The sequence below is a fragment of the Chrysochloris asiatica genome, unplaced genomic scaffold (genome assembly GCF_000296735.1).
Source record: "Chrysochloris asiatica unplaced genomic scaffold, ChrAsi1.0 scaffold00084, whole genome shotgun sequence".
Lineage (NCBI taxonomy): Eukaryota > Metazoa > Chordata > Mammalia > Afrosoricida > Chrysochloridae > Chrysochloris > Chrysochloris asiatica.
The window spans coordinates 9519096-9533875 of record NW_006408602.1 but is presented as its reverse complement, the minus strand read 5'-3'; the positions used below and the strand labels follow the sequence as shown (position 1 = coordinate 9533875).

Below are 14780 nucleotides of genomic sequence, written 5' to 3'. Positions count from 1 at the left end.
ATTCTGCTCTCATAAAGATTTACAGCCTTGGAAACCCTGTGCAGGGTCACTATGAGTCAGAACCAACTCCACAGTACTTAACAACAACAACAACAATTAGATAGTTTAAGGCGATAGCTAATCTAGCGAGTTGTTCTCTAAACAATATCATGTTGTTATTGTTGTTCAGTGCCATAGAGCTGGTTCCAACTCATAGCAACCCTGTATAGGGTTTCCCAGGAACAACTGGTTTGAACCACCAAACTTGTGGTTCACTGTCCAGTGCTGATCCTACAGCAAGCACCACACGAGGAGTCCAAACAATATCATAGGCAGGAAGTTAATTTATCTTATGATTTTTAATTATCATGTTTGAAATCTTGGGAAAAAATATTGAGTTAAGTGTGTGTCCCACATTTTAACTTTCGGGATTCTTGTTCTCTGTTTACTTAATAATTTGGAGTGTTTCAAAATATAAACCTGAAAAGTTAGGGTTTTTCATCTTTGTAATAATCAATATTCTCTGTCATATATCGGCTCAAGTGTCATTCTCTGTTAGTGTTTATATTAGGTAATAAGAGCCTGGAATTTATAACCTCAATTCTGAAAGGAAACTCTAGAATAATGTGTTGCTAAACAAGTTTCTTAGCTAATTACACAATAGTATGCCTTGATTTATTCTGACCATCTGTACTGTTCAGTCTTTAGGATCATTGAAAATGATGCTCATTTATAGGTTTGTCAAAATACAAATTAGAAATAAATGACAACAGAAACATCTTATTTTCAATAAAAAAGAAAGAAATTATGATTTTATTTTAAATATTAGAAACAATATTCAGTAATAGAGGAATATTTAAATTATGATAATTTTACATGAACTATTATGTTATCGTAGCATAGTGGTTACGAATCGTGCTGTGAACCACAAGGTCAGTAGTTCGAAACTACCAACTGCTCCGCGGGAGAAAGATGAGGCTTTCTACTCCCATAAAGATTTACAGCCTCGGAAACCCTGTTCAGGGTTGCTATGGGTCGGCACTGACTCGATGGCACTTAACAACAACAACAACAACATTATGTAATCATTCCAAATATGTACAGTATAACAAATACTATATTTTAGGTTGGAAATCTTAAATCCCACCCTTTTTTAGACAAATAAGGAAAAATAAGCACAGCTTAACATAGTTTCTGTATAAGTATTTTTACCCTAACTTAATGCTTTTAAAAATAAAATTGAAACAGAAAGGAGCCTGTTAGAGTTTTCAAACTGTAATTGGTTTTAGGATTTGACTATATCAGATAATTGAAGCTATATATAATGAGTGTTGGAAAGCACTGTCATGGATAAAGTTCCAGACTATTGAAATAACTAATTTTTGAAATATTTAGAGGTCTGTGAACAATTAAAAACAAAAAGGAAAGGGGGGATTAAATAAATATACAGCCAAAGAGCAATATCAGGCTTGAGGACATATATTTATAGTATATTTTCAATTATTTAAATCTGACCTTCCTATTGTTGTTGTTGTTATGTGCCGTGGAATCGGTTCTGACTCATAGCGACCCTGTACAGGGTTTCCGAGGCTGTAAATCTTTATGGGAGCACAAAGCCTCATCTTTCTCCCGCAGAACAGCTGGTAGTTTCGAACTGATGACCCTGAGGTTACCAGCCCGATTCATAACCACTACACTACCAAAGCTAGAGTAGTTTTCTTAATCTAGTAAATTTCATGTTGTTTTTTTTTTTTCATCTAGTGTTTGGAAATCTCCTTGAAAAGAAAATCATCTGTCTGTAGACACTGAGCCAAAAGAATACTTGTTTTTAACTAAGTTTCACTAATGTTCATGTTTGGAAGGAAAGTAAAATCTCTAGAAAGGGCAAGTCAACTACCAGAAGCTTAGTTCTTTGAAGCTTTATATTATAAGATTTAAAATTTTTCCCTTTGACCACCTGGTGTTTTCATTTTGACTTCAACCTCAAATTAGCTAATATTGATTATGAAACTCATCATACTTCCTGGTTTCTGAAGCTTGCATAGTGTAAGAAAACTTAAAACATTGAAAAACATTAGGAATTGTTGCTTGATGAAAGAACAGTGTAGCATTGAAAGTCAGAATGTTGCATCTGGACAAGAAAACTCTCCAAGGTACCTCACAGAGATTATGAAAGTATTAGGATTTTGAAGGCCCGTGATGTGCTTATTTTTTTTTCAGTGTTTTATTGTGAATGATGTGATTCATCCTATCATATATTGTTTCATTGCCATGGTTACAATCTCCTCCATGCATCATCAACTAACCAAAAGGTATACACTACAAGCCTGCCCCCCGGTCGTCAGCACACAGCCCCTCTCCCTCTCTGTGTCTAAAGTCCCCAACTGCTCCATCTCTCCATGTCATCATCTCTGTCTCCATTTCAGGCATCACTGCTTCTCTGGGTAGGGTCCTGCTCTCTGCTCTTCTCCCTTCATGGTCCCAGAGACCTCCGTTCCTAGGCTGAAAAGTTGATCACTCTCCTCTTTGCTACAAAACGTCTACCTTTACATTTCCAACACTCACAAGCAGTCCTGATAAAAATTATTCACTATTGTATCACAAGAGACCCATCCGCATTTCATTTCATCAGCCCCGCCTAGACAGATTGTATGTGTCTCAGTGGAGAGTCTGCCTTCCTCCATGCCCTCTGAATCTAGGCTCCCTCTTGAAAGCTTGTAAGCCAGTCACTTCTTACCTTTGTAGCCACTCCCCGCCCATTTTGGGTAACCAATGTTCAAGTTGCCCATTCCTGTCTACCCTGTGTATCGAGGGGGTGGGAATGATCCTCGCTGTAAAGATTTGTTCCCTTTTTTGAGCTACTGCATCCATAGGTGTAGGTCAAGTTCATTAAATTGTATCAGATTATTCTTTTTTTCCACTTCTTTCTTCTTCTAGTTGTGTTCTGATAATCCAGCCATTGAAGCCAGGTCAAGTGGGTATTATCTGTAAGTGTGGGTATTATCTGCAAACATGGATATTCTTGTGCATCTCCCCTCACTTCTTATCAGCTGGATGCTTCACTCTCCACTCTAGTCCTCTGTGGCTATATCACTGACTCTGGACCCAGGAGTCCCCAGGTCTTCCCATACTGCTGGCCGACCAGGTCTCCACCCGGGTTCACAGGAGTCTATTGAACGTGGTAGGGCTTAGCTCGAAGCTTCATTGCTGTTTTTCCCTCAAGTCCCCTTATTGGTGACCTACGTAGTTACCAGTCAGAGCACATATCTGCTCATGTATTTCCCTTGAGTCTTAGTCTTGGAAGGGGGTCTGCCTTGAGGGGACCCAACTACTTGTCTTGATGTCTCCTGGGCGAGCAACTTGCTTGTTCTTATAGTAGTCAGTCAGACTGCTGTTATTGTTTTTTTATTTGTCCTGCTGATTTTTCTTTCAAGAAGTATTTTCTGTTCTTCTAGCCATTCCAGGCTGGTCTGCTTATCCTTTCAAGTGGGAATTTCCCCCTCAGAAGATTCTGGATGGGGTTCAGGATTTCACCTGTGGTCTTATGCAATGCAGAGGCTCTGCAGGAAGCTGCCTTCACTGGGCAAGTTGTAGCCCCATTTTAGGTAGTATTCCAATCAGTTATAGACAGAAAGAAAACAAGCTTTCTATGGTGATATTTCTGGCTATTCCTTTCTTTCCCTTCCAAGTGTCTATTTTATAATGGTATGTAAGGGGAAATCAAGATTCAAAAGATAGCCAAGCATCTTAACATTATTCCCCCCCTTTTACCCATTCAAACCATGCCTCCATCCCTGTATCCCAGAGTCCTGTGATTCCAAGGTTGTGTGATGTGCTTTTTTTGCATTTAACTCAGTGCTACTTTTCTTTTTCTTGTCTTTATATACAGCTGGAATGCTTGCTGACTCCTATACAAACCTGTAAGGCCAAGACCCTAAGGAACCAGTTGGAGAATGCCGTCTGAACGCTGCCTCAGGTATATCTTTTAGGGTGTGTCCTTGCTTGGTGTTGAGAGTCCTGAAACAGTAACACTGTACCTCAACAATATTTGAATGAATTCAATAAACCAGTGAGAGCTATCATGAATTTAGTATAGTAGCACAAGGACTATAGTAAATTATACAATGTAGTTTTTAGTTAGCTACTTATTATAACTTAGTATAGTCCCATAAGGACTGTACTAAATGTTACCTAGCCATTTATTGTTAGCCATCTCAATAGTTAAAATTGAGATACAGTTCCTGTTTCTTTGAAAGATACTATTTTTAAAAAGAACCATTTTATTTAGGATGTCACCCTCCCTCTAACAAAAGGTATACTACTATGAATTTCTATCATTAAAAAATGAATCCGGAAGCCATACAAGCCAATCCAAGGATTTTTTTTTTTTTTTAAGTTTATGGAAAAACTCCATTATCTTTCAATTCCCCTTTTCCATGAATTTTTAGAAACCCTTTTGTATATGGGCATTGTCCTCCTTAATGCAATCACTTATTGTCAAACTACTCCCTAACATTTTCTTTTAATACTTCATTTATTTGACAAATATTTGTTGAGCCAAGCACTCAGCTTGTTGCTGGGGATACAGAAATTAATAAAATAGATAAGGCCTCATAAAGCTTGGATTCTATGAGAGAAACAGATATTAAACTAACAATCACACCAGTACCAATGCAAATAGAATTGTGACAAGTGCTTTGAAGGAAACACATAGGTGAGGAAAGCCTTCCAGAGGAAGTGCTGTAAACATATAACCTGAGATCTGAAAGAAGGGGTGAGCTGGGAAATGCCAGGAGGCAGGGAGGAATGTAGTAGATTCCAAGAACTGAGGCACCCAATGCAGGGCATTCATTTGTATAACTTCAGTGGAAGCATATCTTCATCATCTCTCAAGGGTAGATTTGTTTTTCCCAAAGACATTTAAAGCCAAAAATAAGAGAAATGATATATATATACTTTTTTTTTACATTAAGAATTTATATTGTTATAATGCTGAACAAATTTCTAGAGAGCTTCTAGACTAAGATTGTTTGGAAGACTGGGAAGAAAGGCTTGGGGATCTACTTGAAATTTGACAGTGAAACTCTATGGATCACAATGATCTGATTCTATTGTTCATGGGGTTGCCACAAATTGGGGACCAAGTTGATGGCAATGAACAACAATGAAATATTGAGTATGATTTTCTTCCATGACCCTGAAGCTTTCAGGGTAAATAAAAGCAAAACAAATTCACTGCCATTGAGCTGATTCTAAGTCATAGGACAGAGTTGTTGTTGTTAAGTGCCATCAATTTAGTTCTGATTCATAGCGACTCTGTATAGGGTTTCTGAAGAGTGACTGGTGGGTATGAACCAGTGACCTTGCGGTTAGCAGTCCAGTGTAGAACAGCCCTTTTGGGTTTCCGACATTGTAAATCTTTATGTGAGCAGGCAGCCACATCTTTCTTCTGCTGATTGTCTGGTGGATTTGAACCATGAACCTTGCAGTTAGCAACCCAACACAGAACCCTCTGTGCTACAAGGTCTCCATCTGTCAGTGATAACTGGTTCATAAATGTGTTTAGGAATGAGAGTGTGGCTACCGTAGTGTAACATCTGCCCACTCCTGTGTGAATCTGTTGCTCTAGATGAGTAGTAGTTTTCCACAGAGAGTGATTTTAACCCTCAGGGGGGCATTTGAAAATGTCTAGAAACACTAGTTTGCCGTTAATGAGGAGTGGTGAAGGGTGATAACTAGAGGGGAGAGACAAAGACCAGAGATCTGTTAAACATCCTACAATACACACAACAGTCCCCCATAACAAAGAATGATACGGCCCCAAATGTGAATAGTGCTGAGGCTGAGAAACTTTGTTCTAGATTCTATAATTCAGCCCATATAACACATGGCGAACATGCAGCTGGCCTGTCATTACCTCAGGCAAGTGATCATTGTGTATTCACCTCAAAATGAATTTATATATCTGCCATTCCTGTTTTTGTTAGTCAAGCCGTATCCTGCCACCATCTGTCCCTCACAGTGTCATTCTCTCCATAATGGTCTTTCCTTCTCTGTTGCAACCTGTACTGTTCCCCATCTCCCAAATCCTTCTCCTGCCCCCTGCTGCACCTGATGTATGCTCCCCTGTATCATCTTCATTGCATCTAAAAGCTCTGCTCACCTTTCTGTTCTCTCCTGAAGCACCATTTCTCTTGTAGCCCTCTCAAGTGGTAGCATTATTATTTCTTCATACCTCACTGATTTCAGGGATAGGTGAAGATATCGTTTGCCCCTGAGACATAGTTTTATTTCTAGATCATTACTCCTCAAATGTGTTGTCAGAGAAAGCAATGACAAAATCATGCTTTTCTGAAGGCTGTGTCCTTCAGCTTTGTCACCTTTCTCCTCATCTTGTTTGTCAGGGTCATTTACTCTCATTCACTGAGCAGGTTGGCATTTGACTTACCATCTTCCTTCTCATTGAAAGTCCTTGGAACACCTCCAAGGCCCTCAGTATCCACAGGGAGGATCTGCTCAATGTCACGGCTCTTGGATTTTCAACTTGCTTCTCCAAAAAACTTTTTTCTCCCTCCACTCGGCCACCCACACCCGTGGCTACACTTTGGACGTCGTCATGCCCTATAGTTGCTCCACTTCTGAGTTCATTAAATCAGTCACTTTATTTCTAAACAGGACCTCTTCTAGTTTTGTGATTTACCTACCCTACTATGGAGCCCTTGTGTGGGACTGTAGGATAAGCACTGGACTACTGACTGCAAGGTCAGTGGTTCAAACCCACCAGCTACTCCTTGGAAACCCTATACAGGGTCACTATGAGTCAGAAAAAAAGTATTTGCAATGAAGAAGTCATTCATCTTGTAAAATTCTATCATGCTATCTCCAACATCATTTCTATCATCAAGGCCATATTTTCCAACACCAATCCATCTTCTTTGTTTCCAACCTTTGCATTCTAATCACTAGTAACTATTAGGACATCTAGATGGCATGTTTGATCAATGTTTCTTCAATTTCATCATCTCTGGCTATAGTGGCATAAATTTGAACAATATTTGTATGAAGTGGTCTTCCTTGTAGACATCTGGATATGATCCTATCACAGACAGCATTATACTTCAAGATAAATGTTAAAATGTTCTTTTTGATGTTGAGTGTGACACCATTCCTCTTTCGTTGGTCATTTCAGCATAGTAAATCATGTGATTGTCAGATTCAAAATGACCAGTACCATCCATTACAGCTCACCAATGCCCAGGATAGCGATCTTAGTGTGGTCCATTTCATTTTTGACAACTTCCAATTTTCCTAGATTCATACACCGTACATTCATGTTCTAATTATTAGTGGATGTTTACAGCTGTTTCTCACAGTCAACTCTGTTTTGAGGAGGCAGCTTTTCCCCAGTAGTATTCTGAGTGCCTTCCAATCTGAGGGGCTCATCTCCCTGCACTTTATCTGACAATATTCTGGTGCTTTCTCACAGTGTTGTTGTTGTTGTTATGTGCCGTGGAGTTGGTTCCGACTCATAGCGACCCTGTACAGGGTTTCCGAGGCTGTAAATCTTTACGGGAGCCGAAAGCCTCATCTTTCTCCCATGGAACAGCTGGTAGTTTGGAAGTCCTGACCTTAAGGTTCGCAGCCCTATTCGTAACCACTACGCTACCAGAGCTTCTTATGCCTCTGCTATTCATATGTTTTTCAGTGGCTAAAAATCCAATAGCCTGCTTCTCCTTTTTCCTAGTCTGCCTAAGTCTGGAAGCACAGCTGAAATCTGTCCACCATACATGTACCCTGTTGGAATTTAAATTACTAGTGACATAGTTTCCGGCATCACAGCAGCATGCAAGCCACCACAGTATGACACAACATGTCAACATTGCTTTTATGAAATCCCTGATTTTTCTTGCTCTCTGTATTTTTGTTTAATTTTCATGATAAGATCCAAACCGGGATTACCCATAGTCCCATGCTACATTGTCCACTGGACACTGACTCCAATAAAATATTAGATCCAAGTAAGCAAAATAGGCCCAGAGTTTTGGTATGTGTTTATCTTCATACCCCCTCCTTGCTTCTACTTGAGTAGCAGCTGTCCTTGTTGTTGTTATGTGCCGTGGAATCAGTTCTGACTCATAGCGACCCTGTACAGGGTTTCCAAGGCTGTACAGCTTCACAGGAGCAGAAAGCCTCATCTTTCTCCCATGGAACAACTGCTAGTTTCGAACTGCTGACTGTGAGATTAGCAGCCAGACTCATAACCACTACACTGCAGCTGTCCTTAGTGAGAGCTAAACTCAACCCTGCTTCTGTGGCTTGAATCCTATCTTTCTTATCTTCTCAGCAACCTGCTGTTATTTGTCTCTCATCTGTGTTCTTGAGACACAGCTGTGCTTCTATTAGTCTCTCTAATAACAGAAGTCACAAAGTTGCGTCTCTAGCCAAGGTCTCTTTTTGAGCTCCATGAATCAAACTACATATTTCTCATTTATTCTTGGGTATCTTAAAGACAACTCACCCTCAACACGTCCCTAATCAAACTCATCATCTTCCTGTCCTGCAATCCTGATACTCTTCCATTATCCCCTGTTTTCAGGAAGATCAAGATATATATGCCAGAAACATTGGAGTCTTCTGTGGGACCTCCTGCCCACAAGCATCCATATCAAATTCATTATGAAGACCTGTAGATTTTCCCTCCTAAATAGCTTTCAAATTCATTCATCTCTTTAAAACTTTACCCCCAAGCTCCAGTCCAAGGTCTTAGTCCTTTACTCACCTGAATACAGCCACAGGTCTGCTCTCCTCTGGCCCAGTCTGCCAGAGTGCCCTTGGAACTAACTGAAGCCAGAATGATCTTTCCTGTGAGTTCCCTTTGCTCTTAGGATGAACTAGTTCAAGAGTCCTGCATAAGTGGACTCCCCTTCTCTGTGTTCAGACCTCAGCTCTACCATGCTCTCCCTTGTTCAAAATTCCAGTTATTAGTGTTCTGTACATATTGTGTGAGGTTCATGTTCCCTGCTGTTTTTCTTCCTGGAAAACTCTTCTCTCCTCTTCTTATTCTCATCCTTTAGTCCTCAACTTCTTCATGGAGTCAGATAATTTATGGCTGTCTTACTAATCTGAATGTTTCATGAGGACTGCTACACAATCTTCTTTGTTCACTATGTTCTTCTCAATACTTAGCTAAATACCTGGCAGAGACTGAATAAACATTTGTTGGGATAAGGAGGAAGGAGGGAAAAGAAGGGAGAAGGGAGGAAGGAAAAAGAGAAAAGAAAGAAGAAAGGAAGGAAATTATTAGACTGGTTTTGATATGTAAATACATAATACCATAATTTAAAGCTTCTTACATAGTGTGGCACTGTGGGTTAATGCGCCACACTGCAAAGCCATTTGAACTGCAAGGTCAGCAGTTCAAGCTCATCAGCTGCTCCTCAGAATCCCTATACAGGGTTGCTGTGGGTCGGAACTGACTCGACAGCACTAAACAACAACAACAACAGCAAGTACTAAGTAAGCAGTTGTAGAAATTGACTTGAATTTTTAAAATTTCAAATGCAGTATTTAAAGTCATGTATACGTTCTGGAATTTGCATTCTTAAAAATTGACTGAATTCAGTCAAAATGTATTCTATGAAAACGAAAACCTACATGTTTTCTGTGATCAAAAATGTTAACTCTATGAGATCAAAGTAGTGATTTGTACTAAAGCAGAGCTTCGCTATAAGTAGGACTTACGATGTTAGGAACATCGTGCTCTGCATTTGAGTTCCAAATAGTCCTGTTCTCTAAGACCTGATTCACTTATCTCCCCTGACATGCAAAGAATGCTGATATATGGAAATCATATGATTGCACCCCTAGCATCATGGAAAAGTAATTTATCTACTCTAGGGGCTGGGCCCTATGAGATGGAAACACAGACATTCTCCTCTGGGCTCCTCTGAAAAGGCCCGAATAGAGTTCAGGTGGAATGAAATAGAGGTACACATGCAGCTCTGTGGAAACTTGTAGACCAGTGCTGTTCAATCAATGATGCAAATAATATACAGTGAACTCCATGAGAACTGGACAAAACTGCATTGCTTTTTTGGGTCTCACAAGTTTTTTGTTTTTTGTTTTTTTTTGATCCCTAATGTAAGGCAGGGCTGTAGCCTTACCACTTTTCTATTGCTAGTTTTAGTGGAAAATATTTGCATTTTCTTACTCTGACAGGTTTTCTCAAGTTTTACTGTATATAGTTTTACACTTTTGAGTAGCTGTTATTTAAAAATAAGATAAAGAAGTGAAATTAATTTTTAAAAATATCTTTTATTCCATTCAATATATCAAAAATATTATAATTTCAACATGAGGTTCAAGCCAGATTCAGAAGAGGACGTACGTGGTACGAGGGATATCATTGCTGACATCAGATGGATCTGACTGAAAACAGAGAATACAACCAGAAAGATGTTTACCTGTGCTTTATTGACTATGCAAAGGCTTTCGATTGTGTGGATCATGACAAGCTATGGACAACATTGTGAAGTATGAGTATTCCAGAACACTTAGTTGTACTCACGAGGAACCTGTATGTAGAACAAGAGGCAGTTGTTTGAACAGAATAAGGGAACACTGAATGGTTTAAAATTAGAAAAGGTGTGCACTAGGGTTGTATTCTTTCACCATAATTATTAAGTCTGTATGCTGAGCAAATAATCCGAGAAGCTGGGTTCTATGAAGAAAAACGTGGCATCAGGATTGGAGGAAGACTCATTAACAACCTGCGATATGCAGATGATACAATCTTGCTTGGTAGAAGTGAAGAAGACTTAAAATTCTTACTGATGAAGATCAAAGACCATAGCCTTAGTTATCATTGCATCTCAATGTAAAGAAAACAAAAATCCTCACCACTGGACCAATAAACAACATTCTTATCAACGGAGAAAAGACTGAAGTTATCAAAGACTTCATTTTTCTTGGATCAACCATCAACACTAATGAAAGCAGCAGCCAAGAAATTAAATGACATATTGCATTAGGCAAATCTGCTGCACAAGACCTTTTAAAAGCGTTGAACAGCAAAGAAAGTTGTCAGCTTGAGGACTAAGGTGTGCCTGACACAAGCCATAGTATTTTCAATAACCTCATATGCATGCAAAAGCTGGACAGTGAGTAAGGAAGACTATAGAAGAATTGATGCATTTGAGTTATGGTGTTAGAGGAGAATATTGAAAGTGCCATGGGCTGCCAAAAGAACCAACAGATCGTGTTGTAAGAAGTGCAGCCAGAATGCTCCTTGGAGGCCAGGATGGCCAGACCTCGTCTCTCATACTTCAGACATATTATCAGGAGGGACCAGTCACTGGAGAGGGATATCATGTTTGGTAAGGTGAAGGGTCAGAGAAAAAAGGAAGACCCCCTAGCGAGATGGATTGGCAAAGTGGCAGCATCAATGGGCTCAAGCATGGCAAAAATTGTGAGGTTAGCCCAGGATCTGGCAGTGTTTTGTTCTGTTGTGCATAGGGTTACTGTGAGTCAGTACTGACTCGATGGCACCTAACAACAACAACAAGAAGGATATAATTTGTATTATTTCTTAATGTTATATCTTTGGAGTTCAGTGTGCATTTTATACTTAACAGCACATCTCAACTTCATTAATCACATTTCACCCGCTCAGTAACCAAACGTGACTGTTGTTGTCAGATGCTGTTGAGTCAATACTGACCACAATGACCTTACACACAACAGGTCAAAACACTGCTCAGTCCTGCTCTAATCTAAAATAACAACCATTGCTACACCTGAATCCATTGCTGCTACTGCCACAGTGCCAATCTGTCTTGTTGGGGGTCTTCCTCTTCTTCACTGACCCTCCACTTTACTAAGCATGATATCCTTCTCCAGGACCCTCTTGATGATATGTCCGAGGTATGAGAGACAAAGTCTGGCCATCCTGACTTCTAAGGAGTATTATGGTTGTACTTCTTCCAACACAGTTTTGTTTGTTCTTTTGGCTGAAGGTGGTACTTTTAATATTCTCCTCCAAAACTGTAACTCAACTGTATCAATTATTCGATGGTCTTCTTTATTCATTGTCCAACTTTTACCACACACATATGAAATTATTGAAAATACCATGGCTTGGGTCAGGAACACTTTAGTCCTCAAACTGACATCTTTGCTTTTGTACACTTGTATAGCAGATTTTTCTAATGCAATACATTTGTTTGATTTCTTGACTGCTGCTTCCAGGAATGAGTGTTGATGCTTGAGCTGAGCAAAATGAAGTCTTTGACAACTTCAATCTTTCCTCCATTTATTGGGATGCTACTTATTGGTCCGTTGGAGAGGATTTTTGTTTTCTTTACATTGTGGTGAAACTAATACGGAAGGCTGTGGCCTTTGACCTTCATCAGAAGTATTTTAAGTACTCTTTGTTTTCAACAAGCAAGGTTGTATTATCTGCTTATCATAGGTTGTTAATGAATCTTCCTCCAATCTTGATGCCATGTTGTTCTTCTTGTAGTCCAGCCTTTTGAATTATTTACTCAGCATACAGATTTAATATGTATGACGAATGAATACAACCTTGGTGCACACCTTTCTTACTTTTAAACCATTCAGTATTCCCTTGTTTTGTTCTAACATCTGCCTCTTGGTCTGTTTACACAGGTTCCTCCTGTGCACACTTAAATGTTTGTATTACTCATCTCTGCAATGTTGTCCATAGCTTGTCACGATCCACACAATCAAAAGCCTTTGCATTGTCAATAAAGCACAGGTAAACATCTTTCTTGTATTCTCTGCTTTTAGCCATGATCCATCTGATGTCAGCAGTGATATACCTGGATCCACACCCTCTTCTGAATCCAGCCTGAACCTCTGACAGCTCTCTGTCAATGTGCTGTTGCAGCTATTTAAAAATTATCTTTAGCAAAATTTTACTTGCCTGCAACATTGATGATATTTTCCAATGATTTCTACATTCCATTGGGTTACCTCTTTTGGAATGGGCTCAAATATGGGTCTCTTCCAATTTATTGAACAGGTAGCGGTCTTCCAAATTTCTTGGCACTGATAAGTGAGTGCCTCCAGTGCTGCATCAGTTTGTTGAAAGATTTCAATTTACATACCATCAATTCCTGGAGCCTTGTTCTTTGCCAATGCCTCTGTGCATCTTGAACTTCTTCCTTCAGTATCATTCACTCTTGAGCATAAGCTGCTTCTTGAAATGGTTGACCATCAGCCATTCCTTTTGGTACTGTGAATCTGTGTATTCTTTCCATCTTCTTTTGATGGTTTCAGCATCATTCAATATTTTGCCCATAAAATTGTTCAGTATTGCAAGTTGAGGTTTGAATTTTTTTCTTCAGTTCCTTCAGCTTGAAAAATGCTGAGGATGTTCTTCCCTTTTGGTTTTCTAACCCCAGATCTTTCCACATTTCATTATAATATTTGACTTTGTTGTGTGTTTTTTAATTGCTTATATTGAACACCCTTCCTGATATTAGAATGACATTCAGTTCTAGGTTCGCTTAGGAATTCTGACACCTGCTTTATGGGTTTTTGTTTTGTTTTGTTTTAAAGCAGTAGAGACAGTTTTAGGGGTTTGATTTGCTTTCTGTCTTTTTTGTTTTCCAAACAATGACAAGGCAGTGCCTTAAGATGGAGGTTTAGTTTGCTAATTTGGCATAAATTATAGCTGTCAAGGGAGTTGTTGGCAAGCATATGTTTGCTCCCTATCTTAATTTAGAAATGGTTTCATTATAGTCTTTCATTCAGATCTTCCTTGGTTTATGATTATTGATTTCACAGAGTGGGCCTGTCACCTTCCAGCTGTGTTCTGTGGTCTCATGTGTTATAATGTGTGCAGGGTTAAGGTCTTTTATAGATTTATATCTGAGAGTTGAGTGGGAAGTTACTTTCAAATATATTAATGACTTGTTGATTAGTAGACCTTTATTTCTTGCCAAATGTCAGAGTATTTGTTTCTGCTTCTAAGGATTCCTAACATATTGGTTTCAAAATATTTAGGATCTTGTGCCAAGTGTTGTCTTAAATATTTAGCATGTTGTTTTCTTTAAGCTTGAGTGTTTCAAGCCCAGCTGAATGATCCTGTGAAATTGTTCAGCATCAGAATTGTTTCAGAGCTGAACCCTTTATTCTTTGCCAAATTTCAGTTTACAGCTGCTCTTTTTATCCTGGCGAGATTTATTCACTGTCCATAGATGTCTAACATGCAAATACTGATTCAATGTTAATAATGACATGACTCGTGCTTCTTAATTTGGAAAATGCGTAAGGAAACCTTTTAAGGTAATTATTTCAATATATCCATCTTTCCCACTACAAACGAAATTTCTAAGTATGTTTACTTACTATTTAAGATAAGGTTTGTAGGAAGAAAAGATGTTATAAAAAGCTACAAATAAATTTTCTAAGGTTATAATAGTTAAAATTGATATTTTATTCCTAAATTTATCTTAGTCTCAATGTGAAAATAAGTGTTTTAAAAGCAAGGTTTCAAAGATTTTTTTTAAATCACTTTCTCATGTTATGTTCATGTATATAATTCTAAAAGTAACTTTGATTTGAAATTATGTAAAATGTAAGTAAAAAATTCTAAATACTTTAAAATTTTTCCTCTCCAGCATAGATTTTTGAGACCTTCACAAATTGGCATTTTTTAAAAGTAAAAAGTGGAATAATACTGCTGTGTTCTTGGTGAAATGTCTTCAGTTTTCTTATCTGTAAAACACATAATAATAGGCCTGCTTTATTGGGTTATTGTGAATATTTAATGAATA

The 14780-nt window shown here is 38.6% G+C and overlaps 1 protein-coding gene across 3 annotated transcripts in view; it reads left to right on the top strand.

The window, feature by feature from the left end:
- Positions 1–14780, top strand: part of KLHL32 (kelch-like family member 32) — a 358168-nt gene that overhangs the window by 95299 nt on the left and 248089 nt on the right. For all 3 annotated transcript variants that reach the window (XM_006865850.1, XM_006865849.1, XM_006865848.1), the window contains exon 2: positions 3869–3955. In XM_006865850.1, coding sequence (XP_006865912.1) covers positions 3933–3955 — 23 coding nt within the window. In that variant the 5' untranslated portion in view covers positions 3869–3932. The remainder of the gene's footprint in view (positions 1–3868; positions 3956–14780) is intronic.